At 61.1% G+C, this 27832-nt stretch overlaps 2 protein-coding genes and 1 long non-coding RNA gene across 6 annotated transcripts; 2 read left to right on the top strand and 1 right to left on the bottom strand.

Moving 5' to 3' along the window:
• Positions 1–106: 106 nt before the first annotated feature.
• RER1 (retention in endoplasmic reticulum sorting receptor 1) lies at positions 107–10993 on the top strand. 3 transcript variants are annotated; one of them, XM_081796497.1, is made up of 7 exons: positions 110–274; positions 3115–3202; positions 4414–4518; positions 6452–6551; positions 8158–8236; positions 9269–9404; positions 10033–10993. In XM_081796497.1, exons 2-7 carry the CDS (start codon positions 3122–3124, stop codon positions 10120–10122), a joined length of 591 nt encoding a protein of 196 aa, XP_081652623.1. In that variant the 5' UTR covers positions 110–274; positions 3115–3121; the 3' UTR covers positions 10123–10993. The 3 variants fall into 3 exon arrangements, with proteins under 3 accessions (XP_081652625.1, XP_081652623.1, XP_081652624.1); XM_081796498.1 differs by lacking the exon at positions 110–274 and adding an exon at positions 477–898; XM_081796499.1 differs by lacking the exon at positions 4414–4518 and having other exon boundaries at positions 107–274.
• On the bottom strand, positions 10952–17553 carry PEX10 (peroxisomal biogenesis factor 10). The gene is made up of 6 exons (XM_081796496.1): positions 17368–17553; positions 16591–16671; positions 15686–16092; positions 14242–14417; positions 13965–14100; positions 10952–12708 (listed from the first exon to the last, which is right to left on the bottom strand). The coding sequence occupies exons 1-6, from the start codon at positions 17477–17479 to the stop codon at positions 12640–12642; spliced, it is 981 nt and encodes a 326-aa protein (XP_081652622.1). The 5' UTR covers positions 17480–17553; the 3' UTR covers positions 10952–12639.
• Positions 17554–18688: 1135 nt separating this feature from the next.
• On the top strand, positions 18689–26485 carry LOC145715696 (uncharacterized). 2 transcript variants are annotated; one of them, XR_014138134.1, is made up of 4 exons: positions 18689–22191; positions 22792–22951; positions 25539–25638; positions 26247–26485. It is a non-coding gene; the product is annotated as an uncharacterized LOC145715696 (long non-coding RNA). The 2 variants fall into 2 exon arrangements; XR_014138133.1 differs by having other exon boundaries at positions 18689–22951.
• Positions 26486–27832: the final 1347 nt, after the last annotated feature.

The following is a 27832-nucleotide window of genomic DNA, read 5'->3' as shown; positions in this document are numbered from 1 at the left end:
CGCAGCACAGCGCGTTTCCGCCGCTGACGTCCCTTCCGCCGAGGGGACCGCCCGCCAACGGCCTTGGCGCCCGCGCCGGAAGCGGAAATGGTTGGAGGCTCTCGGCTCCGCCCCGGCGGCCATCTTGGAGGCTCCGGAGGCGGTGCCGCACAGGACAGAGCGGAAGTGCTCGGCTGTCCCTTCCCGGACCGTGCGAAGCGCCGGCGCGGCCGCCTGCCCGCGTCCTCCTTCCCGCGGCCCTCGGAGACCGCGCTCGACCGCAGGGAGCGGCGAGGTGCCGACGGACGGCGGGAGTCCGGGCGGGCTGGGCCAGGCACGGGGCGGGGGCCGTGCGGGCGCGGCGGCGTGCTAGGCCGGGCGGGGGCTGGGGCCCGGCTCCGGGGGCGCGCAGTGACCGCCTCCCGCCCCCGCCCGCGGGCGCGGCCTGGGCGGGGTGGGCTGCCCACCCCCGGCTCGAGCGGGGACGTCCGCCCTTCCTCCTCGGGTCCTCGCTCGACACTGGGGCTTGTCTGTAGGGGGTGGGTAGGAAAGCGTCGGAATGAAGAGTTAGGTTGCCCAAGGTGATATCTGGAAACATTGCAAATTACGGCCGCAAAAGTCGAAGTTCTCCAAGCCGACTTTGCACCCGGCGGTGCTCCCGCGCCGGGGATCGCGCAGCCCACAGCCGCCCTCGCCGGTGAACGTTCTTCGGGGCGCTCCCTCGAGTCCCGAGAGGAGAGCGGCCTGTGAGCCCTGGAAGTTTTCCCGAGGCTCGCTCCTCTCAGCGGGGTTGGGCTGTCAGTTCGTGGGCCTGCGGGATCGAATCCCCCGTGGGTGAACAGAGCCCTCGGCGGTTGAGACCCAGATCCTGCTGAGCGCGGGAGGTGACCCCGGCCAGGTGCACTGTGGTCAGGGCCAGGTGCGGACGTCCAGGATGGGCACGCCCAGGGGCGGGAGGAGCGCTGGCCGGGGAATGCGGTTTTGCTGAGAATGAGTAGGTGACGTCTGGAAGGGCATTTCAGCGGAGGGAACGGCCCCAGAGGTTGCAGGTGAAACTCTCACGTCTCGGACCTAGGAGGAATAAGGGAGGAGGGCGAAGTGTGTCGTCGTGTCCCCCCCCCCCCCCCCCCCCCCCCCCCGCCCCGTGCCTGGCAGGATGCAATCCTGTAAGGGCCATGCTTGCTGTTTGAGGAGTGCGGGCTCTGGGGCAGGGAAGGGCCCCAGAACTGGGCACAGAGACAGTCGTGTGCAGTTTCAGGCAGGACCCTCTTTGGAAGGGTTTTGTTAAAGTGCTTTTTGCTTTGTTTTCCTTCTGACTGAAAACAGTTCAACAGGTAATTTACTAAGTGCTACAGAACTGGCCCTTTTAGGTGACAGGGCCCAGCAGTGGTCCAGACAAGGTTCCCCCTGAAGAAGCTTGCATTCTAATAAGAAAACAAGAAGTGAGGAAAATCAGAAAATGGTTGTCACGCAGAATAAAAACCAGGTGATATGAGTGACTAGAGATTGTTGACCGGAGGGCCTCTCTGAAGAGGTGGCCTTCAGCCTGAGCAGGGGAAGAGGCTCACAGACAGAGGAGCTGGGTTAGGGTGGCCCTATCCCAGAGACAGGGCTGGCACGTCCGAGGGAGGCTCTCTCTGCCAGGCCCTGGGGGCCCACGCAGCTGACTGGTAACTCCCGGCCAGAAGCCTTGGAGTCAGGGGCCAAGGTGCTGTCGCCCCCTTTCACACATCGGAATGAGGTGTCGCTCAGGTCCTACCGCCAGAAAGTGACAGAACTGCTCTCTAACAGTTCACTTCCTTAATGTTACTGGGGCGGTGACTTTCATCGAGACATAGGGAGTCACGTGACGCTGTCTGTGTTGCTGGCCAGACGGTCAGAAGTTCGCTAACGTGTGTTGGAAGGGGTTCTGCACATCCCTCTTGCAGGCAGGAGCGCGTCCTCTCTAACGCGGCTCTTCTGGCACCGTTCAGGTGGACGTTTTGATGGTGGACACTTTGGCCGTAGAAACATGGAAGAAGGGAACACCCACGAGGATCCACAGGACAGGAATGTTACTGATGTAGCTTTCTGCTGGCCTGGCTTTGGCCTACGCAGGGAGGCCAGCCGTGGGGGATTCTCTCTCGGAACGTACAAACGCACCCCCTGAAGAGGCGGGCCGGGGGCTACCTTTCTGCTGGGTTCAGTTGTGCGACTGCACTTTCTGTGTCTCCCGTGAGGGCACAGGGCATTTCTTCCGTGACACTTTTGGCCCTCTACCCGTCCTTACGTCCGCTCCAGGACCTAGTGTTACGGAATGACAGTTAGCTTTAACGCAGACTCGTTTGGGAGGGTGCCGCGCACAGGTTCGGGGGGCAGCGCCGAGCCCTGGCCTGGTGTCTTCATCAGCACCTGGGACCTCTGGTTTGGGCAGCGGCGTGCTCAGATGGAGACGCCGAGGTCAGGCAGAGCTGCTCCTGACCTTGGGTCAGTGGCTTAAACTATTTGAGACTCGATCCTCCTCAGTGAGATGGCGATAAAGCTGCTTCGGGTGGCTATCTGGGTTCTCATCGGTTAATTCCTCACGGAACCCATGACGGCACGGCACGTGGAAATAGGCGGGAGTGGGTAGGATCCCTTCTGCTTACAGATGAGGAGCTGGGGTGCAGGCCGTGGGCTCCCTCCCTGGGAATTGTGTGGCATTTCCCTGTTCACAGAGTGGAGGCCCAGGCCGTGCACAGCCGGCTGCCGGTGCCCTGGGGAGCAGCCTGGGTGGAGAGCAGGGCACGCCTGGAGAAGAGGGGATGCCGAGGGGAACCCTGGGAATAGAGCAGAGGAGGGAGGCGTCGGTGCAGCGGCCCCAGGGAAGCTGTGTCCACAGGACTTGACGGTTGGCGAGGGCTGCTCCTGGGGGCCGGCGGGAGGAGTGCGGTCCAGGTGACGTGAGCGGGAACAAAAGTCCCCGGTGCATGCCGGGCTGGCTCTCCGCCGGGGCCTCTTGGTCGCGTCTGTCCCGTGGACAGCTTGTGGTAAAGACACCCAGAAGAAAGAAACAGTCAAGACAGAAAATGTGCTTGGTAGTATCGATGAAAGTGGGGTAAAGTGATGCAATCCTCGAGTGCTTTTTTAATTTGAAGTCATTTGTGTGTTTCTCAGGTACAGGATGTCTGAAGGTGACAGCGTGGGAGATTCTGTCCATGGGAAACCTTCTGTGGTGTACAGATTCTTCACAAGACTCGGGCAGGTTGGTTTCTCTGTAGTTGGAGCGGGTAGTTGAATGGGCCGGATGGGATTCCTGCCGACTGGGAGCGTGCTGGCCGCTGGCGCGCCCAGGAAGAGGGCGGCGGACCTGTCCCCAGCCTCCCTTCGCGCCTTCCCTGTGCTGCCAGCGTGCTTGTGTCTTCTGTGCTTCCGTGAAGGGCCACGCAGAGGTTTAGGCCTGGGGGCCGCATATGCTCTCTGCCGTTCACCTGTTTTCTTTGCTTTTCCCCAACAGCTTTTACAAATACGAAAACACTTCTTAGCTCCTGGGTGGCATGGCTGTGCCCTTACCGTCCTGTCTCCCGGCCGCCCACCTCCCCATCCACTTGGCCGGGGGGCTCTGAGGCCCCCTCACCCAGCTCTGTACTTGATTTTCAGGCTGTAGCTGTGGGCTGAGGCCTGCTGCGGTCAGCGGTGCCTGGGGCCACACACACACACACACACACACACACACACACACACACACACACACAGGGTTCAGAGGTCTGATTCGGTGAACAATTGCACGTACTGATGTTTTGACTCAGAATCAAAAGCATATCTGTTTTTAAAATGAAAAAGCATTTGGGAAACTTCATAATTACTGAAGCCGGGTGACGGGTACTTTTACTTCTATGAATGATTGACATTTTTCATAGAAAATTAAAAGCTTACAGGTTAAAATTAATTTGAAAGTGAAAATTAGACAGTGCACATATGTCTGCTAATTACACGTGCTTGCACACATGAATGTATGGGTAGAACCAAGGAATCCTTCCGGAAACTTCACCGCTTGGTGCCCACTGTATGTAAGCTCCACCCCGCCAGGGGTCAGGCTGTGGCTGACTGGGCTGAGGCAAGGTCCGCCCGGGGCTGCTGGGCAGGGCTGAGGCCAGCTCGGGGCAGGGGGAGGTGGGGGCTTTGGGACCCGTGTAAGGCATACGCTCTCCCAGTGCCCTTGGGGTGAAGTTAGGTGTCCTCAAAACGACTGCTCAGGCTGATGCTGTGGGACTGTCTGCTAAGAGAGAGTGTTCTGTCGTGTTTTCGCTTAAGGGGTGGGCCTGTTTCGGGAATGATTGCAGTTTGGGGTTAATCGTAGTCACTGCTTTGCGCTGGTAACTTAAGAGCCGGCAGCCAACGCTTACAGGAAGCGTTGCTGCCTTGCAGCAGGCATCGCGGGGTCTGTGCGGTGCATGTGAACTCTTGTCTTTCTAGATCTATCAGTCCTGGCTAGACAAGTCCACGCCTTACACGGCCGTGCGATGGGTGGTGACGCTGGGCCTGAGCTTCGTGTACATGATTCGAGTCTACCTGCTGCAGGTGGGTGTGGCCGGCTGCACGCTGCCCAGACGTGGTCTCGGGGTGGGGTGTCGGTTTTCCTTCTGTCTCTGGAGGAGGAGGTTTCATGGTGAAGGACGTGGTCTCTAATAAGTCATTTTTCAGGTAAGGACTAAATGTAAGAAAAATTGCAGTGACTGTGTTTTGAAATTGGATTGTCTGCAGTTCACCCTAAGTTTGTCATACCCTGTGGCTAGAGTTCCCAGGACAATCTTGACATCCTCCTGGGGCCTGTGAAACTCCACCGGTCCTGGTGTGCACAGTGGACCCTCTGACCCTGCCTTGGGACTCCTGGCACAAGAGACCCCGGGGTGACAGAAGAACCTTCTGGATCAGCCACCTCATGCCCTGAGCATCCTGAGGGCTTAGGTGTTCCTCTCAAGTTCCCTTTCAGGAGGCCGAGGAGAGAGAGTGGGTTGTTGAGTCTGAGACCTAGTGACTGGAAGTGGGTTTGAAGGACCTTTCTTCAGCTCGGGTGATGTCCCCAGGCATCCCCTTTGCCGTGTATGTGTTCTCCAGTGCCCACCTGTTCCTGGGTGCGAATTCTCTGTAGGCCTCGGGTGCGGGGTATCTGATGTCCCCTTACATCTGGAGGAAGGAAGATTGAAGGCCTCGTCCACAGTCTTTTCTCCTCTGTAGCTGGAAAGGCGTTTCCTCCTTTAAAGCAAATGCCTCCGTTCCAGATGTTTCCAGGACGTAGGAGGACATGGGCCCACCGGTCAACACGCTTGTGTCCTGGGCTCTACGACGTGTCCACTGCTGTGGGAAATTCTCACTTGAACTGAGTGTAGCCTCTTTGTTCCCGGATACTGTTGCCCGTGCATGTTTTCTGTATGCGAGCCTGATGCTGGCTCCGCGTGGGGCCGTGGGGGCCGTTCTGTGGTTCCCCGTAGCAGGACTGCACAGCAGCTCTGAGGCTGATGTCAGATTTACCGCGGTTGTTTCTAGGTTTGTCATTTGAATGGGAACTTGGTTCATTCTGTAACGGACAGAACGACCCGGAGACCTTGATTTCGGGGTGCTGGCGGGACGGGGGCGCACCTCACGCAGGCTCACCGTACCGTCCTCTAAACCCGAGTTCGCACCTGCTGTGGCGTCGCTCTCAGGAAGGCACGCCGGCAGGAGACCGTCGGCTTTCCACGTCTAGTCAGTGGTTTCCGGACTTGAAAAATAGGAAGGCGGAGGAGTTTTTGCTTGCGTGCAAGTCGTTTAGGCTTTTGGAGTCGGTAGCACCGTGGGTCTTGGTCCCGTTGGGTAAACCTGGCACAGGTTCGTGTGCTTCCGTTTGTTTGCACGTCCCGAGGAGGGTTTGGCTCCACAGCATTCCCTGAACCTCATTCTCGACTTCCGGATTTTCCGGTTCTGGATTTTTCCGGGCGAAGGTTATTAACACTCGTGACCAGTGTGTGGTGATGGTGGCGCGAGGGGCCTACCAGGAGGGCCGATGGCCGGCACGTCCTGAGTGACGGCTCAGGTCCTGGACTCTGGTTCAGGTGGCCGTCGGGGCGTGCACGCCGGCGCCATTCGGTGCCCGGTCCGTACCTGCCGGGGCTGTGGCACAACTCAGGCGTGTGGCTTCGCGAAAATCTTCCTTTTCGTCTGTGCTCCTGATGGGGAGCTGCTGGCTTCGGGTGCCACGTGCATCCAGCTCGACCCTTGGAGAAGTTCTCCGTTTGGGCCGTGGCTTGTCCACGGTCACGCTCACAAAGTCATTTGAGGTCAACTGCCATGGTGGGTGTCCACTGTGCCTCTTTGTCGCCTGTTGCCACAAAAGCTGCCCCTCCTCCTGTACGTCAGTTGTGAATACTCCGAGGTTCGGTTCACCCGAGGTCAGGAGTTCACGGCACGGTAGGCCGGGATGGGGTCCGGGGGCGGTGTCGGGGCATGCCATTGACCGTGCCTCCTTCTCTTGCAGGGCTGGTACATCGTGACCTACGCCTTGGGGATCTACCACCTCAACCTTTTCATAGCTTTTCTTTCTCCGAAAGTGGATCCTTCCTTGATGGAAGACTCAGGTAGAGCAGAGATTGTCCGCTTGGCTCTGTTTGTTCAGGAGGGTTGTGGTTTTGTGTACTTCACAGTCGCCTCATTTGAAATCTGAACTTCTGAGACCGTCCTCTTGGTGTTTAAAATGTATGTAGAACCTTGGTGATGACAAATTTGTGTGTAGAACGAGTCCTTAAACCTCTGTAAATGCGTGGGTCAAGTCCTCGCGTCCCTCTGATCTATAGACCAGGGAAGGGAGGCACGCAGGGTTGTGGGACTCGTCCGAGGCCCTGTGGTGGAGCGCGTGGGGCAGGGCTGGCACTCTTGCCTGACAGCCAGCCCGTGTGAGCCCTGTCTACACTCGATGAGTCGGCCCCCTTCCTGGGAAACCAGAAGTCTTCACGGGCAGCTTGCTGTGACCGGCAGAGGCCACCTGGGTCTTGACCGCTGATGGCCCGTTGAGGGCAGCGCTGTCTGATTATCCGGGATGATGGGTTGAAAAGTTCTCGTCTCATGCTGCTCCTGGGCATCCCCGGGCCAGGTTGGGGAGCCAAGCCCACACCTGACTGGCCGGCCCGGGGGGGGGGGGGGGCACACAGGCAGATTGGGGGGTCGGTCACTCTGCCAGCACGTCCGTCACCACTGTTGTAAAAACTCAGATGCAGCTGCCCACTCACGTGACCCTCCTTGTGATGCTTCCTGAGTGCTAGACATTTTCTCCAGAATGTTCACTCTGTGACCAGAAGCCTGTGGCTTTTTCCTGTGGGCTGTTTAATGAAAACGGTAAAGGAAACAGCACTTCATTTGCTGTCATTTGGGGGAATTAGGTGATTGAGAGATTCCTCTGTAGGCCCCAGTTTCCTCGTGGGTAGCCGGGCAGGGAGGGTGGGGCGGCCTGACTGCTTGGGCTCCGAGTGGAGGGCAGCCATCCTGAGCGGGACTCTTGAGCGGACCCAGCTTCATGCGTCTCCTGCGTGAGCCCGGCTGGTGCGTGCCTGACCACTGGCGTGCGCCACGGCATTTATGTGACTAAGATGTGCAGGAGTTTGTCCTAAAAAGAAATTCTAGGGGCACCCCGGTGGCTCGGTCGGTTGAGCGTTCAACTCTCGATATCAGCTCAGGTCATGATCCTAGGGTCGTGGGATCAAGCCCTTCGTCAGGCTCTGTGCTGAGCATGGACCCTACTTAAGATTCTCTGTGTCTCTATCTCTCCCTCCCCCCTCGTCCCTCCCTCCCTCCCTCCCACCCGTCTCCTGCTTTTTTTTTTTTGTGGGGGAGAGAGTGCGTGTGCACGCGTGCCTGAGTGGGGGAGGGGCAGAGAGAATCTCAAGCAGGCTGCATGCTCAGCCCAGAGCCCAACGTGGGGCTCGATCCCATGATTCTGGGATCATCCTGGGATCATGACCTGAGCCGAGAGAGAGTCAGACGCTCTGCTGACTGAACCAGCCAGGGGCCCCACGGTAAGTTGATTTCTCAATCGGTGAAGATTCTGTGTTGTGTTTGGTTAAGCAACATAAATCTGTGCCTCACACGGTGGGCCTGCTCATTCAGAAGCTGTGGGGACAAACTCATAAACGCAGGTGGAGCCAGACGGAGGAGACCCAAGCTCCATTTCGCTGACATTCTCCCTTTCAGATGACGGCCCTTCGTTACCAACCAAACAGAATGAGGAGTTCCGGCCCTTTATTCGAAGGCTTCCGGAGTTTAAGTTTTGGTGAGTGATTCCTTAGGGTAGTTGAGAAAGGCTTGTCCTCAGTGTGACGAGACCGAGAACAGAGGTTCTGGTTCCAGTGGGCCGGCAGCGGCTTCTTAAAGAGACGAGAGCGTCATTGTGTGCTTTGGGCATTGATTCCTAGCGAGTGCTGTGCTTGGCGGGGCACGGGGCAGGTCACAGAAGCCTCTGTGGGACAGCCCGGTGCCGGGGGGGCTTCTCCCGGTTGCCAGGTAACACCAGTACTCCTTGAAACGAGCGCAAGAGAAGCTGCTTCGGGGTAGAGGGTCCCGGGTACGTTGCAGACGTGGAGCTCAGGAGGGAGGGGTGCCACCCCACACACGGCAGCAGGGCTGGGCCCCTCCAGGGCAGGTGCGGCCTTGGGGACGTCTGCTGTCCCCGGGAGTGCTGTGCTCGGGACCGGGCTGGGATGGGACCTTCCGGAGGCGGTGACGTCTGTGTGCTGTTGCACAAGGAGGAGTGTGACACGTGGACAGGTGACTCCCACAGCATTAGGAGCAAAAACCCGAAGGGAACAAGCTGCCACACCTTTACTTTGCGTCCCTGATGTGTGTGGGGGCGGGGCGGGCCCTCCGCAGGGGTCCACCCGCTGGATGGGGGCGCAGGGCTTGCCGGAGCGAGGGCACTGCCTGGGGAGGGAGCAGATCGTGGGTGGGATGGCCCTGCAGCCCCCCCAGGGAAGTCTGCCTTTGTCCTGCCGCTGAGGGAGAGCCAGGGAGGGGTTTCAGTAGGTCCCTGAGTCGGTGGGCCGGGCCCTGAGCTGGAGGGAGCCGCCGGGATCCCCTCAGCGATGCGCGGCCCCGGGTGGGGCTCGTTCCACGCGGCAGACCCGAGGCCCCCGAGTTGTCCTCGAGCTTTTGTCACGAGCGGTAGCGTTTCACGCCCTTTGTGATTTCGGAAGAAAACGGGACTCTCAAGGGACTGAGGAAGCGCGGTGCATGCCAGGCCACTGCTGCCCCAAGTGGGGATGCTGCCGTGGCCCCAGGTGGCACTGACCTCCTCCCCTGCTTTAAGGCACGCGGCGACCAAGGGCATCCTCGTGGCCATGGCCTGTACCTTCTTTGAGGCTTTCAATGTCCCGGTGTTCTGGCCCATCCTGGTGATGTACTTCATCATGCTTTTCTGTATCACCATGAAGAGGCAAATTAAGGTGAGCACGCGGGCGCTGCGGCGCTGGGAGGTGCTGAGCGGAGGGCCCGCTTGGATCTTCCCTGTACTCGGAGCGTCGTGAAGCTTCGTGCAGGTTTGCAACAGGGACAGGGCACAGCCCCTTCTCATCAAGGTGGCCAACTCAAATCTGCCCCACAGTCCAGCCGTTAAGCAGACGGCTCTTTGGGGGCCAGGTGGGAAAGGCCCTCGGTTCTGCTGTGCCGTCCTAACCGGCCCATCGTCCTGGGGGCTCAGGGCCCAGGGCCCACCACAGTAGCCGCGTGTCATGCCGACGTTGCCCTCAAACAGATCCCAGGGCGGCTTGTCCGCCACCCCCCTGGGTATCAGCAGGGTCCAGGCACCTCCCATCCCGGGGCCCCGGCCCAGCCCTAGCCCTTCCTGCATGTAAGGGGTTTTAAAACCTTTCCCCCCACTCTTGGGATTTCCAAGGAGCTCCGCCGACTCCGCGGGCCCTGGAGGGTTTTGCTGGGTCGCTGGTGGGGAGGGGACCAGAAGCTTATCAGAATCCTGGTTTCGTTGCCCCGTGCGTAGAGAAGAGCAGGATTCAGATTTGGAGAAAACCCTCATCACGAACGAAGCCATTGTAAAATGCGTCTGTTTGTCCCCAGCACATGATAAAGTACCGGTACATCCCGTTCACGCACGGCAAGAGGACGTACAAGGGGAAGGAAGACGCGGGCAAGACGTTTGCCAGCTAGGCGCTCAGCTGGACCCATCAGAGTCTGAGGACGGTTCTGCGCCATTGTAACAATGCCTTCTTCCTTCACATAAAGTAGTTGATTTCGAGGGAGTCGAATTTTCTTTTTAAAAAGGAGCTTCAATTATTTGTAACTGAAACATCAGGTTCTTGAAGAAACTGACATTTAAACCAAATTGCATTGATTTATTTTTCAGTGACGTTCAAGTGTTCAAATGGATGGAATTCTAGTAAACTGCAGGCTGGGAGGACTGTCGGGTGGGGTGAGGGGTGGGGCGGGTGGTCTCAGTTGTCGTGTGGTCCTGGAACGGACCTGCACGGAAGGAGCCAGGTTTCGCCCCAGCTGCCCCCCGCACCCCTGGACGCCATGGCCACGTCGCCCAGCTGGATGATGATGCTAACCTGATTCCTGCGCTTTGGAAGAACATTCGAAAGGTGATTTTCAAGTAACTCTGGGGTTCTAATGCCAGTTTCCCAATTTCATCTCACGAGAGATGTTTCAAGTTGGTCTCTATCATAATGACTCAAAACTCTGTTCTTAACTACCATGATTGCTTTTGAGGGCCTGGAATTATAAATATATATATTATATTTTAATTGTTTGGAATTATTTTGACACATTTCTTTGATACCTGAAGAGTTGTTTGTTTTTGATTAATTTAAAGTTGATCTCATGCAGCGGCCCCTTTATAGAAACAACTGGTAAGAGCAGACCAGTTTGTGGGTTTTAACACATGGCTTCTCACTTTCTACAAGGAAAACAGAACTCTGACCCGCATGTCAACTTTTTTGATGTGATAAAAACAAATACTCGTAAACATTTTACTAAGTGACTTTTTAATTCCAACTTTATTAAAGACAGTGTCCCCTTTCTTGTGGAGTCTTTATCTGGAACACTGCAGCTCACCAGTGTTGAGCAAACCCGGCCGGGAGGCGCACGGCCTCCGCAGGGGTGAGTGGGGTGGCCCCGGGGGTGGGGGTGGGTGTTGAGGTGCAGACACGGGGGCTTCCTCCTGCCCTTCGGGGGGGGGCAGGCACGCAGCTCTGACTGACCAGTGTCCCATCCGTCTTAGGGGTTTAGGCACTGAATGTTTATTGTCTGGCTTTTCTTTTGCCAATTTGTGCAGATCTGAAACTGAGCTCCTCTTGCTTTGAAGGGCCCGATTCAGACCTTTTGTGTAGGTCATTCGGTATTTTAATCTTGGTATTTAAATGATGTTCTCAATCCATACTTCTGAGGCAACACTGTAGCCCTGGAGATGCTCAAACTCCAGACGCTTTCATTCTTCATCCTGTTTTCCTAGCAAAGGCTCAGGCCCCAGATGTGACGGGAAATTGTTTGCGCTCGGTCAGAGCGTAGGTGATGGGCCTCAAACCGTGGAGCCTCTCGCGGGCTTCTCTCCATCCGGAGGTCGGCTTCTGTCTGGCAGGGTCATGGGGCCTGTCTCAGGCGGTGAGCTCTGTCAGCCGAGGAGCCGCGTATTCCCGAACAACCGTGTCCAGTCCATCAGATTCCAGAACTCTCTGCATAGGCCTCTCTCACAAGCCCACGACGCGACAGGAAATGTGACATCCTAACCACAGGTTCTTACCCTTTACGAATCTGATTTTCAGTTCACGCTTAACAGCCTGAACTTTCCTACACTTCTGTGGAGCTGGTCTCCTAAAGAAGCTTGTGGCAAAGTCCCGTCTCTGGCACAAACTAAATACTTTTAAAGACCTAAAAGTAACAAAGGCTAGACAGCGGTGACCTGGTGTGCGCAGCCGGCCTGCCCAGGCCTCGGGGAGACTGAGCTCTGAGAGCGGCTGTGGGTTAGGTGTTAAAAAAGCAGAGAACCTCTCGGGCAGGCTGGTTGTGCACCCGGAACTCCGGGCAGATCTCAGCCGAGATGCAGACTTCGTTCTCTAAGATGGGAAGCAAACGCATGTGTGTTAAAAGGCACGTGCTGACCTTCTCAGGTGGAGGTACAGCCCCTCGGAGTCTCTCTACTCCCATGGACGGTGTGCCTGAGCCACCGGCAGCCTGCCTCTGGTGACCAGGGCAAGGATTTGGGTCTTCAGGGCTGGCGGCTCTGTGACTGTTGAGCTGCGTTCTCTGCTCTTGGCCACACTTGCCCCTTCGGGCCAAACCCTGACCACCTGCCTCTTACAGAGCCGCTGTCGGCACGTGAACGGTCTGGGGAAGGGAGGGAGACCAGAAGCGACCCGGCTGTGCCGCGGCGGAGGTGTGGTGCGGCCGGCCCCCCAGGGGGGCTCTGCTGCAGCCGCTGCTTGCCGCCGGCGCCGGGGGCTCGGGGGTCCACAGAACGGGGAGCCCCGGCCTCCTTCCAGTCCGAAGGCCCCGGACCGGCCTTTTCGCCAGCAGGTCCGGCCTCTGCGGCCGGAGCTGCTGGCAGCGTTGCTTATGTGGCGTGAAGTGAAACTCGAGAATTTCGTGATTTCTGTGCAAGTTGACCTTGGGAACGGATCAGGATTCTCCCGACGTGAAGACTCGTGGGCTCCTCCGCCCTTGGTCAGGTTAGCGATAGTGCCGCAGGTAGACGAGCTTCTGGGGAGGGAATTTCTCCCTGCAGAGAGGGCACTCCGTCTACAGGGGGAAGGAGAAGGGTCACACGGGCGTGGCCGGCGCAGCCCCCGCCACAGGCCCCCAGGGTCCCTGCGAGACGGCCACAGGCCCTCCCACAGCAGCCTCTTGCAGTGACCCGTGGGCTGTGCACATCTCTGTTAACTTCAAATTAAGACAATTAAAAAAACCCACTTTTCTCAGTAGTCACAAACCTGAAGGGAAGGCCTTATAGCGGAGCTGGGAACACTGACCAGGCCAAGGAGACGGTCAGCCTGTCCACACGGTGACCGGGCCTGGCTGCCACAGAGGGCTGTGTCGAAAGGGCAGCAGTATCCGCGGTTCCGGGAATGAACGAGCACGTCCTGTCCAGCTCCGTCCTCGTGGCCCCACCCGCAAGGACAGGTCGGATTCCCTCCTCCCCGGGAAGGTCAGCTGACCTCCCACTAGGTGTTGCTGCCCAGGGCGGCCCTTACAGAGGCAGCACCTGTGTCCCTGGGGAATCCCTCGAATGGGACCGGGGGCCCCAAAGTGGAGGCTGTGGCACAATCCAGTGGGACCCACACAGTGTGGACACTTCACAGGTGCTGGTTCTGAGTCTGCTCCACCCAGGCTGTGAGGCCACGGGCACCGTGAGCCCCACGCACAGGCTCTACGAACAGTGCCCCTTGGCCAGTGTGTGGAGGCAGGTGTCCTCAGGTAAGAAAGAGGACGAGGCGTTTGAACCGCACGTCATACCCCTTGTTTATCTACCTCACCTGGGCCTGCCCCCTCCCTCCCCCCCCCCCCCCCCCCCCCCCCGAGGCCGTGGGGGCCCACGAACCCGAGCCCTCCCTGGAGTCCGCATGGAGGGAAGAGGGTGTAGCATTCCTGCTCTGGTCACCTGGCCAGGCAGACCCACCACCCTGCGGTCTCGGAGACTGGCGTAGGCAGCTCTGTGTCCTGGGAGCGCCCACGTGGGTGGTCACGGCGGACGTGTACCCGGCCGGGGAGGGCCCCGTGTGTGCAGGCAAGCAGGGGCTTCCAAGGGGCCCCATCGGGGAGGCCTCTAGGGACCGGACCTCGCGGCCCGGCTGCTGCCCCAGCAACGCCTCCAGCTGCACAACCACAGCCCTGACTCTGGGAGCTTTAAAAAGACACGCACCCGTCCACCCCCCGTGAGAGAAGGTTTCTGGGACAGGCTTCCTCCCGGATTCCTGGGCGGCCACCTGGGCGGGCCTAGGCACCTGCTCGTGGAGCCTGCTTCCAGAATCACAGCTAGGGACCCAAGGCACACCCACCTTGGTGTCACACCACTGGGTGATGCACTCCCAGCAGAACAGGTGGCCGCAGGGCGTGGCTGTCGAGTGTCGGCGCTCCTCCAGGCACAGAGTACACAGGGAGTTTCTGGAAATGGCTTTCTCTTCCACGTGGCTCCTGGGGGTGTGGCAGGGAGAGACCGTAATTTAACTTCCAAGGTGCTTGCAGTGCTTGCCCTGAGCCACGGCAGTGTCCAGCATGGGGACGCTCAGGCCACGGCCCTGCCCCAGGGACTCACGCGAGCCGAGACCCACGCACCTGCGATGAGACGGGCCGCGATGTAGCTTCCACTCCCGCCGCGCGCGCTGCCTCTGCCGAAAGCCGTAGAGCTGCAGGCCCACGGACAAGGCCAGGTGCAGCAGGGAGATGAACCCCAGCAGCCTGTAGCTTTCACGAGCCCTCGTGTCCTCTGCAGGTGGGGAGCGCACGCGAAGCTGTCAAGGGCCAGAAGGGACAGTCACGTGATCGGTTGGCACAGAGCGCCAAGCAGCACGAGGGCCAGGACACCCCCTGGCAGTAGAGTGCTTGACCGGATGAGGCCAAACCCTACCCTCCTGGCACAATGTGGCGGGGGCGGGGGGGGGCTCTCGGCTGAGTGAGGAGGGCAGGGGTGCCTTGCAGGGGCTGAGTACTGGGCGGGAGACGCTGCTGGACAGCTCAGCGCCTCACTCCCAGCGGGACCGAGTGCTGAGCAGGGGAGACGGCTGCAGGGCTCCCAAGTCTGCAGTCACTCTAGCTGCAGGTGAGGATTTGGGGGATGAAGGGATACATCCGGGGACCCACACTGCAGAGAGACAAGGCATTGGCAGAGAAGCCTGAGAACACCCGTGGGGCAGGGAAGCAGCACCCGGGCAGGTACCGCTAACCAGCTCGTGTGTCACATACACGGAGAAGCTCCCACTTTCAGCGAGACACCTGCCCCCCGGTGACGCTGCAGCTAGTGATGGGGGCAACGTGCAGCCACAGCTCTGAAGAGAAAGTCGGCTGCCCTCCACTTCTGGTCCCCCTCCCCTCAGCTGGGAGTCCCCAAGCCAGGCCCCCTGCATCCAGGCAGAGAAGACTCGGCAGCGGTCCCCCAGGGCCCCAGGAGATCAAAAGGCCTCGGTCCGGGTTGAGCCCGTGTCTCCGGGCCCTTCGCCACGGCAGCTCAGCACACACCCTAGGTAACGGCGAGGGCGGCGAGCCGTCAGCCCTTGTGAGTGGGCACGGAGGGCTGAGACTGGAGAGGAGAGAGGCAGGCACCCGGGAGAGTGCTGCCGAGCGAGGCGAGGAAGCGGGCAGCCGGGGCCCTGAGGCGAGACTCTCCCGGTGAATCTTGAAGCGAACACATCAGGTAAGAAACAGGATGCGAGGTGGAGCTGACCGGAAGGCTTGGATCAGGGAAGATCCCGGAGGCAACAGGTGTCCCTACACGTGCGCCTCCACCGGGGCAGCTGGGAAGGGGCTGGCGCGGACCCAGGAGCCTGGAGCCCCGGGCGGGCTCTCAGAGTAAACAGCGGAGCGGCTCCCAAACGCTACCTTCGGAGGAGAGGTGTGCCCTACCCTCAGGGTTCCTGGAAACCGTACTTCCGGGATCTTTTGCCAAAACGTGACGTGACAAGAGCCTCGCTTTTCGGTAGAGGGCCCTGTGGCTGTTCCCCAACAGAAGCCGAGACACAGTGGGTCCAGGATGGAGCAAGCACGGACGGCACCTGCTACTTACGTAAGTGACTCCCGTGAGCCTCTTGGCCAGGTGGTAGAAGGCACCGTGGATGTAGAACCAGGCGACATGGAGCCGCTGGAGGCAGGCGAGGCCCTGCCTGAGCACCAGCACGGCCCGCAGGAGCACCCTCTTCTGCTGCTCGGTCAGCGCGGCCACGTGCCGCTGCACCCAGAGCCTCGCTCCCGGCCGGCCGCGCCTGTCGGCTGCCGGGCTGCCCTGCGAGGGCCTGGCGCCGGCGGCGTCCGCCTGCAGCTCGTGCTCCAGGTGCATCGAGGCCCTGTCCAGCAGGTAGGGCAGGACGGTGTGCAGCGCGACCAGCACGCCACGGCGCAACCTCGAGGGCACTCGGCTCCGGGACGGGTCCACCTGGATGATGCCAACATACTCCTCCCCGAGGGTCTGGTAGCCTGCCGGGGTTGGGGGAGGGGGGGTGACGCACATGAGAAGACTGAGGCCGGGCCCTGCCCTCCCTCTCTCTCTGTACCGGATCTTGCTCTCTATCGGGTCCCTACCTTTCCTCTAAAGGTGCCGCACTGGGGCCCTGCTGCCCTTGCTCTGTGACAGGGCTCAGCGCTGGGACCCCTGTCCGGCCACGGAACTCAGTCACAAACAGTCCCAACGGTCCCTTGGGCAAAGTCCAGGACAGAAGTCCCCAGAAACAAAGGATGAGAGAACGGCACAGATGTGACCTCAGAACTTTGAGAGGCTCCAGCTGGGGCTTGGGGCCTGGCGTCTCCTGCAGGGGAGGGGTCAGGGTCCCCTCCTTCCCTGAGACCGCATCTGGGCCAGGGACACTAGGAAGCACCTCCAGGTGCTTCTCACTCTGCTGGCAGCTCCCCCACCCCTGTCCCTGGGCTTGGTGTGTCGTGGGCCCCTTGGTCTCAAGGTCCCACCTGGGCTGTTACCTGCAAGCGTGGTGAGGCCGAAGTAGGCTACGTCCGACAGCAGCTCGATCTCTCTCCTGCACCGCAGCCACCTCTTCGCACCTGAGAGAAGAGGCGGCGGGGGCGAGGTGGCAAAGTTCAGGACCAAACGCTTCCCGCTCCTCCTGCCGCCAAGGCCCGGCCACCCCTCCCCAGGGCTGAGTCTGTCCTAAGCCACACCCCTTCTTGCCCTGGTCTCCCAGCTGTGTACCCGGCCCCAAGTCTCCCGCCTCGTCTGGGCCGCTGAGTCTCCTGAGAACCTCCCCACCTGCGGCCACCCGGCCCTCTAGGACCCACCTGGGTGACTGTTCTCGAGCCCAGAAGGGCCAGAAGGACAGGCAGTGTAGCATGGTGACTAAGAACCCAAGCCGAGCCTGCCGTCCGGCATCAAATCCCAGCCCCTCGCGTTGCCGGTTGTGACCTCAGATAAGCTACCAGAGGTCTGTGGAACCCCAGTTTCCCTCTGTAAAAAGGAATACACCGACAGAGTCCCGCCTGGGAACGACGTTTTGAGAACTAAACGGGTGGTGTTTGTGAAACACCGAGAACGTTGTTCCACACAAGACGTGCCAAAGTAAACGTGCCCCCCGTTTCTTCCGCTCGCCCCTCTCCCTGCTCAGAACCCTTAGCCGCGAGTCCGCAACCCGAGCCTGGCGTCCGAGCGTCCCCACTACCTTCGCCCCCAGCCCTGGACTCCCGCTGCCCAGAAGCGCGCACCAGCGCCCGGGCCTCACCCCTGGCCCCAAGCCCGGGCCTCACCCGCCAAACTGTGCAGAGCACCGCCCGCCGCGCTCCGCAGCCCGCCGCGATAGTAGTCGTCCTTTTGCGCCGCGCGAACCACCTCCGGAGGGCCGGCGGCCGCAGGGACCATGATCGCTGCGCGCCGGGTGCCGGTGACCCCCGTGGCCACGCCCACGCGGGCGGCGCCCGATGACGCAAACGTGCGGCGCAGACCTTTTGCGTCTCACGCAGGTGGAGGGTCGCGGGCGGTGCGGGGGGCGGGGCTGACTGCTGCCCAGGCGGGGCGGAGCCGCACGAGCGGCGTCTTGCGGGCCCGGGCACGACGCTCGGTCGGGGTCTATGTGGCGGCGGGCCGGGCCCCGGCTCGAGCATTGTGGGGGCGATGCGGGGGCGGGGGCGATGCGGACGCGGGGCCGTGAGGGGCTGTGAGGAGCGGGGCCTTTGCAGAGGCGGGAACGGGCCGGAGCCGGCGCCGTGAAGGGCGGGCTCGGGGCCGTGAGGGGTGGTGAGCAAGGCGGGGTGGGCGGGGCCGTGAGGGTTGGGGGCGATGCGGGGGCGGGGCCGTGAGGGGCGGGGGCGATGCTGAGGCGGGGCCGTGAGGGGCTGTGAGGAGCGGGGGCTTTGCAGAGGCGGGAAGGGGCCGGAGGCGGGGCCGTGAAGGGCGGGCTCGGGGCCGTGAGGGGTGTGAGCAAGGCGGGGTGGACGGGGCCGTGAGGGTTGGGGGCGATGCGGGGGCGGGGCCGTGAGGGGCGGGGGGCGATGCTGAGGCGGGCCGTGAGGGGCTAGGGGCAATGGGCTGTGGGGCTGTGAGGGGCGGGGGCGTTGTAGAGGCGGGAAGGGGCCGGAGGCGGGGCCGTGAAGGGCGGGCTTGGGGCCGTGATGGCTGGCGAACAATGCGGGGTGGGCGGGGCCGTGAGGGGCGGGGGCGGTGCGGGGGCGGGGCCGTGGAGGGTGAGGACGACGTAGAGGCGGGCAGGGGCCAGGGGCAGGGCTGTGGAGGGTTGGGGGCGATGCGGGAGCAGGACTGTGGAGGGTTGGGGGCGACGCGGGGGCAGGGCTGTGGAGGGTGGTGGCGCTGTAGAAGCGGGCAGGAGCCAGGGGTGGGGGCGATGTGGGGGCGGGGCCGTGTAGGGTTAGGACGACGTAGAGGCGGGCAGGAGCCAGGGGCGGGGCCGTGAGGGGTAGGGGGCTGGGGAGGCGTGCAGGGGCGGGGCCGTGGAGGGTGGGGGCGGGGCTGCGGTGGGTGAACGCCGGCCCCAGCTCCCCGAGGTCCCGGAAGGGATGGGCGTTGGGGTGTGGGAAAGGAGTGGGCGGGGCGGGAGGGGCGGACGGAGGTGGATGCGGGGCGTGGTTTGGGGACGGGGTGCGAGTGCTGGCTTTTTCGGCCCCCGAAGCTAACGTGGCGGCTTCGAGGTGAGCCTTGCTCCGGGATCCACGGTGAGCGTGACGAGACAGGCACCGCTCCACATCCGCAAGTGCCGACCCTTGACCCCTGTCAGCCTCTCTGCTCACAGGGGAGGGGCCCGGGGAGGCCACACGCCGGAGGGGACGGCGCTGGGAGAGCCACAGCTGGACCGAGCTGCGGGAGGGGAGAGGGAGGAGGGAGGAAGGATGGAGTGTGCCTGGAGGCTTGGGGCTCTGTGCCCCACCTGCTGCCCGGCAGAAGAGGGCAGGGGGTGCCGCAGACGGACACGGCTGGCGCCTGCATCTTGTCCTGTTGGCACTAAGGAGAGTGCCAGGCTACGGGGCTGGGGAGCCCCTGAGCCTACAGTGACCTTGCCCGGGAGGGCGTGGGGCGGGACGTCCGCGGCCTTGCCCTCCCCTCTGCTCCCATCTCCAGGACCACCGCCCACCGAGGTGCAACCGGGCAGTGGCTGGGCTGTGGCTCTGAGCCAGTCTCCGCGCTAACCGGAGGTCCCACCAGCTGTGGGCAGGCCCTTCCTAGTGAAGCCCCCTGGAGGCGAGCCCCTGCCCACGACCCTGTGCCCTGCAGCCAGAGGCTGCCCGAAGCTTCAGTTGGCACCCCCACCCCGCCTTCACAAGTTTCTGACCAGCTACGTCTGACAGTCTGAAATGCTCAGCTCCTTGCTGGCCCCCAAGACGCCCTGGCCTGTGGGTTTGCACAGACGGCCCTGGTGTTCACCGCGGCCAGTTGGTGGAGGTTCGGGTCCCTCACTGCCCCGTCGTGCCCACCAGCGGGTCCTGCTCGGGACTGCACCTCCCGGCATCTCTCCTGCTCAGCCTCACGAAACCATATGACCGGAAACCAGAAACCATGTGACCTAGCGTGTGTTGTTCTGGGCAGGTGGGGCCTGGGTCCCCCGGTTCCGATCTTCGTTTCCCCCCTGGCGCCGCCCCGCACCCTCGCTGAGAGGACTTCGGGTTGAGGGTCAGACTGAGGAACGGCCGGCAGGTGGCGCCGTCGGCCCATCTGCTCTACGGGGTCAGGGGGTAGAATTTTAGGGATTAGGGAGTTTCACCCCAAAGAGTGAAGCTGGATCAGGATCCAAAGATGTGGCAGAGTGACTGTGATCTCTCCCCGGGCAGGAAGGTGAAGAAGAACAGAGTGGACCTCAGGGAAGTGGCCGCCTGGGCCGGGCTTGAGGTGGCCGAGTCCAGCCCCGGTGGTGGGGGGCAGGGGGGGGGTGCTGTCCACCAGCTGGGCCTGCAGTTAAGGGGTGACTCCGTTTTTAAGCTACTGGGTGCTACTTGCTGTGTCCAGTGGCAGCCGAGCCGTGGGCCCTGCTGACCAGGAGCCGTGCTGGGCTGGTCTCTGACTCAACCTGCTGTGACTTCGGCGGGTCCTTGCTAGCTTGCAGAGAGCTTTCACACACTTTCCACCTTAACTCCACAGACCTCCGTTTTTTCCTCTGTGAAATGGGAACACTGATAGAATTAGCTGGTATTTATTCAGAGCCCACTGTGCCAGCACAGGAGTCCCCTGGATCACAGGCTGCCCTTTGAGCAGGAGTGTGATTCCCAGCGCTCAGGATCCTCTGTCCCTCCTCCGGGGTGCTTGCCCTGGACCCTCTCCTGTGTCCCTCCTCCAGGGTGTTTGCTCTGGTTCCTCTCTGAGCCCTGCTGCACACCTCACCCCAGGTCCCCCGCCTCATCTCCCGCTTCCACCCAGCACCACCCGCAGCCTAGTGGGCAAGCTGGTGGTCAACTTGTCTGTGTCCCTGTGCTTCATCTGGGAGGCTGGCTTCACCTGGCAGAGCCTTCCTGCTGGGGTGGCTGCTGTCCCCTCCGGCCCGGCATGCACAGGTGCTCAAAAAAACAGTGCGGGGAGGAGGGGAGGAAGGAAAACCGAGATGGGCTGGCTTGTTGCCCTAATTCTAAGATGCTTCCACTGTGTGACTCCCTGTCCCGAATTCCCAGGCCTCAGGGTCCTCCTGTTAGATACCGGGTGGGGTGTGCCCTTGTCCTGGGACTGGGAGGGGGACTGTTCCCCGGGGCAGGATGCCCACCCTGGGGACGGGAGGTTGAGGGACACAGGACGCTGGAGAAAGCTGCGTGCGTGTCCAGACAGCCACACGCCTGGGTGCTGGGCCTGGGCCCCTGACTGGGCAGGTGCCCTGGGGGTGGAGGGCAGAGGTGGGCACTGCTTCCTTTTGTGGGGAGCGGCTCTCAGACAAACCCGGAGAACAGGTTTCTCCACCCCCGTGGCCGCCCCGGAGGCCTGGAGGCCCAGAAATGCCCCTCACTGCACCGACTGGCACTCGAGTGCGGTGGCACACACACAGAGTGGGCGTGGGGTGGGGGCAGCCTGGGGAGGGGAGGGAGGCCCCGGGTGCAGATGGGCAGCACCTCCAGGACCGAGCAGGGGACCCCCGCCAGCCCCTCGAGCAGAGACCTCGTTCAGCCAAGCAGTGGTCCCACAGCAGGAGGCTCGGCAGCTGGGGTCAGGACAAGGGGCCAGAGTGCAGAGCCCAGGTTGGGGGCTTGGGCTTGCCTGCGAGGTCGTGTCAGTGGTTCCAGGGCATAGGCGAGTGGCTGGGGCCAGTGCGTCCCTGTGCTCGTCAGGGATGGGACTGTCTTGGCAGAGTTGCGTGTCCGATGAAGCAGAGTCCGCCTGGGGTTCTGGGCTCTGGCCCATGGTCAGGGTTTCAAGGGAGCCAGGACAGGAGTCTGCACTTGGGGGGCCGAGGAAGGTAGGGGCAGAGCTAAGAAATCAAAGCTCAGAGAGACTGTGCCTTGTTCAAAGCAGGCACCGGGTGATCCCAGGTCTGTCTGGCCCCACATCTGTACCCCAATGGTTCTGCCTGTTGCTGGGTGGGGGTGGCTGTCCATGTATGCATGGCCGTCATCCTGGGCTGAGCCGCTTGGGCCCAGGGAAGAGATGATCCAGGAGGACTTCCTGGATGAGGAGGCTTTGCACCGGCAGAAGGAGAGGGAGGGCTCTATCCAGAGAAGAGGCTGGGGTGATGGGTCACCCTCCTGGCCTCCCGTGGGGGTCGGGGGAGAAAGGAAAGGAGGGAAAGAAAGGCCAGGCCCCCGCGGCGTGGGGTGCCCCGAAGTGTGGGGACTCATGGGCACCAGGAGGGCCAGACAGGGAGGCCTCCGCAGGGCCACGGGCCGGGCGGGGTGTTGAGAGCAGCACAGAAAACCCGTACGTGCACTCCACTCACTCCAGCCAGGGGAGCGGCCTCCATCCCGGGAGCAGGGAGGTCAGGCCGTGTCCTGGGGCCATTTCCTGGGTGGCGCTGGGGGCCGGGCGGCCACTTTCGAGAAACCGTGCGCTGGAGCCTCCTCGGAGACACCCTCCTGTGGCACCACTGCCTTCGTCCTAGCGGGGACCCGGTTGCCGCGTCTGCGCAGCGGTACGATCCTGGGGGACCCTGGGTAGGTCCGTACCTTTCCTGGGCTTCGGTTTCCGTGTCTGCCGGGTGGGCCCTGGGGGGCTTCAGTGCCGCATCCAGTTGGTTCTGAATGCGGGGTTGGCAGATTTGTCCCAATTCACAGAGATCGGTGGCTGCCAAGGGCACCAGCACCCCCCCGCCCCCGCTCCTCTGGCCACCTCATGTCAGTGAACCAGAAAGAGGCGTGTGGGATATTTTAGTTAGCGGGGCGGGTGCTCCTGCGGGCAGAGGGGCCCCAGCGCAGCCCACTGTGGCCCAAGTGTGCCGGGGTCCTCCCGCAGGCAGAGGGCAGTGGGAGCCCCGGGCCCGCTGGAGGCCAGTGGGCAGGAGCTGAGGCCTCCAGTGACAGGCTCTGGGTATTTCTGCCCCTGCGCACACCGTTGTGGCTCATTTATCAGACAGGTGTGACCTACCAAAACGTGTCACCAAAGGCCAGGGCCGAGTGGGGACCCGATGGGGTGCAAGTTGACCGTTGCGTTTGGTAGCTCTGGGCATGTGGTGGGGGTGCCCACCCTTACAGGTCAGCGCCGCGTCCCTGCCCCACCGTCCCCTGCAACACCGGACTCTTCTCTCCCTGTTCCAGAGCCTTCAGAGGCTCCCCAGCACGCGGAGCAGAGAGTTCTAGGTCTGACCTTGGCACTGGAGGCCCCTGCGGATATTGTGAGCACCTTGAAGAGTGGGGATGCGGGAACACAGGTGCCCTGATTGGTGACCGCTGGCCCCACCCGGGAGGCCGTCTGCAGGTACCGTCTTGTCCAGGACTGTCCCGTGACTCAGTCACAACCCCGCTCCATGCGTCTCCCCAGGCATAATCCCTGTTCACGGTCTTTTACGACCGCCAAGGGACTACTTTGCTGCCTGCTTCCTTAAGACGTGAGCCCTGTGAGTGTGGCACTTCCGGGGGATCACTGCGGTGCTCCCCATTCCAGAAGGGGCATCACAGGTTTTCCTGAACAAACACAGAAAGGAATGACCCCCATTTCAGTGCTGAGGGCAGGAAGGGGTGCCCCCAGACAGCTGCCCTTGGGATGGAGGCCGGCAGCATCCTTGGAATCTTCTCCCATCTCCTCCTGTCCTCCCTCTGTGGCCCGGCAGCAGAAGAGACCTTCCAAGGTGGCCTGGGGTGCCTTCGGGTGAGGAGGAGCTGGGTGGGCGGGACTCTTAGAAGGTGTCTCCTCTCAAAATCTCCGCTGGAGATGGTGCTCCTGGTGCCCTGTTGTGCCTGCGGGACAGCACGTGTCCCCAGGCTGTCCATAGGGGTGGGGGCAGTGGGTGAGCACGGGTGCAATTCCAGCCTCGCTTGGCCCTGGGCCCCTGCCTGGGAGCACCAAGGCAGGGGAGGGGAGCTCATGCATCAGCTTGGGCAGCTGGAGGAGGCATTCAGGGGAGGCCAGGCCCGTGGGCTCGGAACCCACCACCGTCTCTAATAAGACAGTAGCGTCTTGTGGAGGGGGCCGAGGATGGGGGATAGGTCTGCAGACTGTGGGTGAGGGTGGGCCTGGGTGCAAGCGTCTGGCCCTGTCCCCAGGTTGGCCTAGAACCCTATGGGCGGGGCTGAAAGCCTTGGGCACCCCAGGGGAGTGCAGCACGGAGCATGGAGTGGGGCAGGGGACGGCCAAGGTGGCCCCAGCCTCGGGTGGGGCATTTACCCCCCCCCCCGGAGCCTCTTTCCTGCCTTGTGCAACATGGGGGTGACACGTTCCTACTGCCTTTTGTTCCCACAGCCGCTCCTGTGCCCGTGCCTGTCCCGGCTCCCCCTCTCCCAGGCGGGAGCCCCCCCTCCCCAAGCCCTGCTACTCTCAGCTTGGTTGGCCTTACCCAGGCCTGCTCTGTGTTGCGGCTGCCCAGCACCCCTGCGCCCCCACCCTGGACCCGACACCCTCGTGGCACTAACGTCTTTGCTGCCCAAAGACCCTGGGGTCTGCTTCCCATCCCTCCCCGTCCGTCTCTCACCGGTGGCTCCAACGACCAGTCCTCGCTGCCCTGCCCTCAGCCATGTGCCCGCCCTTGAGCAAACCCTTTTCAAGAGAGTGAGCTTCCTCCCTACTTCCTCTCCCCCCACCCCCTGCTGTCCACCCCGACCCAGAACACAGCACCCCCATGGCCAGGTCTCCCAGCCTGTGGTCTTCAGTGCCCTCCCCCCACCCCCCGCCCAGGCCCCGTGGGGCCTCCTCGGCCCCCTTGCGGGCTGCTCCGGCCTGCCCGCTTCCACACCCTCACCCAGCCGGCCACCCCAGGTCCTGGTGGGTCCCGGATGTGCTGTTGGCAGAGGCCTTGAATGGTGCAGTCACGGTGGATGTTCACGGCCTGAGGGGCCGGCAGAGGGAGACGAGGCTTCTGATGTGTTGTTGGCTATGTGCCCACCCAGCACTGGGATGTGGGAAGCCACCGCCAGCCTCCTCTGGGGGTGGGAGGACAGAGGGAGGAGCCGGAACAGGTGTCCCCAGCTGTGGAGGTGCCCTTCAGTTGAAGAGTGTGCTCCCTCAGCTGCCCCAGGCTAATCCTGGGAGGACTGGGACACGAAGGTCCTAGCCAGCCCTGGGCCCACGGACCAGAGGGCCCTTCCTGCCACAGGGGTTTTGCACATGCTGTCCCTGCTGCCTGAAGTGTCCCCTCCTGCCAAGGGTCCTACTCACAGCCGGGCCCCTCTGAGCCCCGTCACGCCCTCTGCTATGGGGCTTTGTGGCAGCTGGCTGGTTGGTCCAGAGTCGGGGTGGGTGCAGAGACCCCACCTGTCTACCTCAGGGTCTCTGATCATTGGGTCAGGAGCTCAGTAAGTGCTGGGTTAAGGACACAGGGATGTAGGGACTGCGTCTCCTTCCTCCTGCCCCAAGCCTTGACTTACCTCTTTCTGTCAGCAGACTCCTGCCCCCACCCCAAAGGCTCAGCAGCTCATCTGGGCTGCGGGGGGGCCGTCAGATGGAGACTTTCCGGGCAGAGTCTCTGCTGTCCCTGGGCTGTATGCTTCCTTTTTAATCCCCCTGTGCTGTGGCGTGGAGACGAAACTATTGCCCTGAAGTTCCCGCCGGGAGCTGCCTGTTGGGCCCAAGTGACCCTCCCGAGTGGAGAAGGTGGGGTTCAGGCAGGAGGGGCACTGGGGCCCAGTCTGCTGGTAGGTTGTGGGTTCTTCCCGGGATCATCTTTGTGGGGTGAAACCCGGTTATTTTGGCCCTGCCCCGATGGGGTGTTGTTCCTGGTACAACATGGGAAAGAGTCCCTGGGGGTGGGGGTCCCAGAGCGTGAAGACTGGGAGGGGCCTGTGTCTGCTCGCCAGGCTGGGCTTCTCCCTGAGACCCCCCCCCCCCAGTTCCTCAGTAATCTCTTCTGCAGGCCTCGGGCGCAGAGAGCAGCAGGGACCCCTCCTCACCACGTCTCGACCCCACTCTTGACTGATAATGGATTGCCATTTGCCCGTCCGGTCCCCCCTTAGGTGCATCTTTTGGTTTTTGTGTTTTTTTGTTTTTGTTTTTGTTTTTGTATTTTTCAGCATGGATAGTGTTACTTTGCTGCGATTTTTAAAAATCCAAGGGGCGCCTGGGTGGCGCAGTCGGTTAAGCGTCCGACTTCAGCCAGGTCACGATCTCACGGTCCGTGAGTTCGAGCCCTGCGTCGGGCTCTGGGCTGATGGCTCAGAGCCTGGAGCCTGTTTCCGATTCTGTGTCTCCCTCTCTCTCTGTCCCTCCCCCGTTCATGCTCTGTCTCTCTCTGTCCCAAAAATAAAATAAACGTTGAAAAAAAAAAAAAAATCCGTATTAGCAGCGCACAGGGTGGTCTCCGGACCCCTTTCCGATCTGAGCAGCTGTCGGCGACCCCGAAGTGTGTTGTGCAGTGGAGCCTGAGCCGCTCACACCAGCTCACGAGCCGGCTATGAGGTCTCCGGTAATTCTGAGAGCGGGTTGTCACACGCGGCCGTTATTAAAATCAAATTAAACTAATTAAATTATGTAAAACATATAAATTATAAGAAAAGCAAGGTAATGAACACTCTTGCTTCCTGATTATTCACATCTTGCTGTTATCTGCGCCCGTATCTTGTAGCTCACGCCTGTGCCCTCCGCCCAGCAGAAGTGCGGGAGGACCGGACGTGACCCCGTTTCCTCCCAGCTGGAAACTGGCTGCCGCGGGCGTACTCACGTGGAAATTGGCAAACACCGCCCATCAGGGCTTTCACCCCCACCGGGCTGGTTGGTAAATCTGGACCAGCACATCCCTGGTTATTAGCACTTGACACATACTACGTTAGATATTGAGACTAATCATTAAAAACATTTTGTTGAGGGGCGCCTGGGTGGCGCAGTCGGTTAAGCGTCCGACTTCAGCCAGGTCACGATCTCGCGGTCGGTGAGTTCGAGCCCCGCGTCAGGCTCTGGGCTGATGGCTCGGAGCCTGGAGCCTGTTTCCGATTCTGTGTCTCCCTCTCTCTCTGCCCCTCCCCCGTTCATGCTCTGTCTCTCTCTGTCCCAAAAATAAAAAAAAAAAAAAAAAAGAAAAAAAACGTTGAAAAACAATTTTTTAAAAAACATTTTGTTGATGCAGTCTCGCTGACTAACAACCAAGTGATGATGTGCGAACATGAAGAACATTTTTTGTATTTTATGGAAGTAGGGTTGACGTGCGGTCTGACATTAGTCCTTAGTTTCAGGTGCCCAGCGTAGTGACCGGGCAATTGTGTAAAATACTCAGGGCTCGCCGCCATCATGTTATTACAATCTACGGACCGTGTTCCCCGTCCTGTACTTCCCATCCCTGTGACTCCTTTATCTTGTAACTGGAAGTTTGTACCTCTTAATCCCCTTTATCCATTTTCTCCATCCCCCCACCCCCACCCGCCTCCCCTCTCACAACCACCTGTTCTCAGTACTTACGAGTCTGTTTCTTTGTTCGTTGGTTTGGTGTTTCAGATTCTGCGTGCGAGCGGACTCGTATGGCTTTTGTCTTTGTGTGTCTGCCTTATTTCACGTAGCGTAATGCGCTGTGGCTCCGGCCGTGTTGCTGCAGGTGGCCGGGGTTCATTCTTTTTATGGCTGAGTAATAGTCCCGCGTGCGCGCATGCCCGGTCCTTCTCCATTCCCCTACGGGTGGACGCCAGAGGGCGCTCGCACACCTTGGCTGTTGTAAATGGGGCTGCGGTAAACATCGGGGTGCGTGTACCTTTTCGAATTAACGTTTTCATTTTCTTTGGGGAAATACCCAGTAGCATTCCTATTTATAATTTTTGAGGAACCTCCATATTGTTTTCCACAGTGGCTGCACAAACTTAGGTTAATATAAATAGTTTTTTATGAAAATAACTTTTTTTTTTCCCCCAAAACGAATTCGGCGAGAAGAGCGGTATTGCTTTGTCTTGTCGCGAGTGTCCGGAACGGGGGGCAGGAGGAAGGGGGCCGGGCTCTGGATGCGCTGCTGCGCCGCGGCCGCCACAGCGTGCGTTCACAGCGTGCCTGTCGGGGTGGAAAGCTCTTGAGGAGACCCACCTCCTTGCACGCGGGCATGTGCGTCCCTCGCCGCCGTGGCAAAGCCACAGAGACGATGACGCTTGGCGGAGGTGGTGGCGGGTGAAAGCCCGAGCCTGGCAGTGCCCGTTTGGGGTTCTGTTACGTGAGCCCCGTCGGTGGGTCTTTGGC

The sequence above is a fragment of the Panthera onca genome, chromosome C1, assembly GCF_046562875.1.
Source record: "Panthera onca isolate mPanOnc1 chromosome C1, mPanOnc1 haplotype 2, whole genome shotgun sequence".
NCBI lineage: Eukaryota > Metazoa > Chordata > Mammalia > Carnivora > Felidae > Panthera > Panthera onca.
The sequence above is the reverse complement of the archived record's forward strand: the minus strand, read 5'-3'. Positions and strand labels throughout refer to the sequence as shown.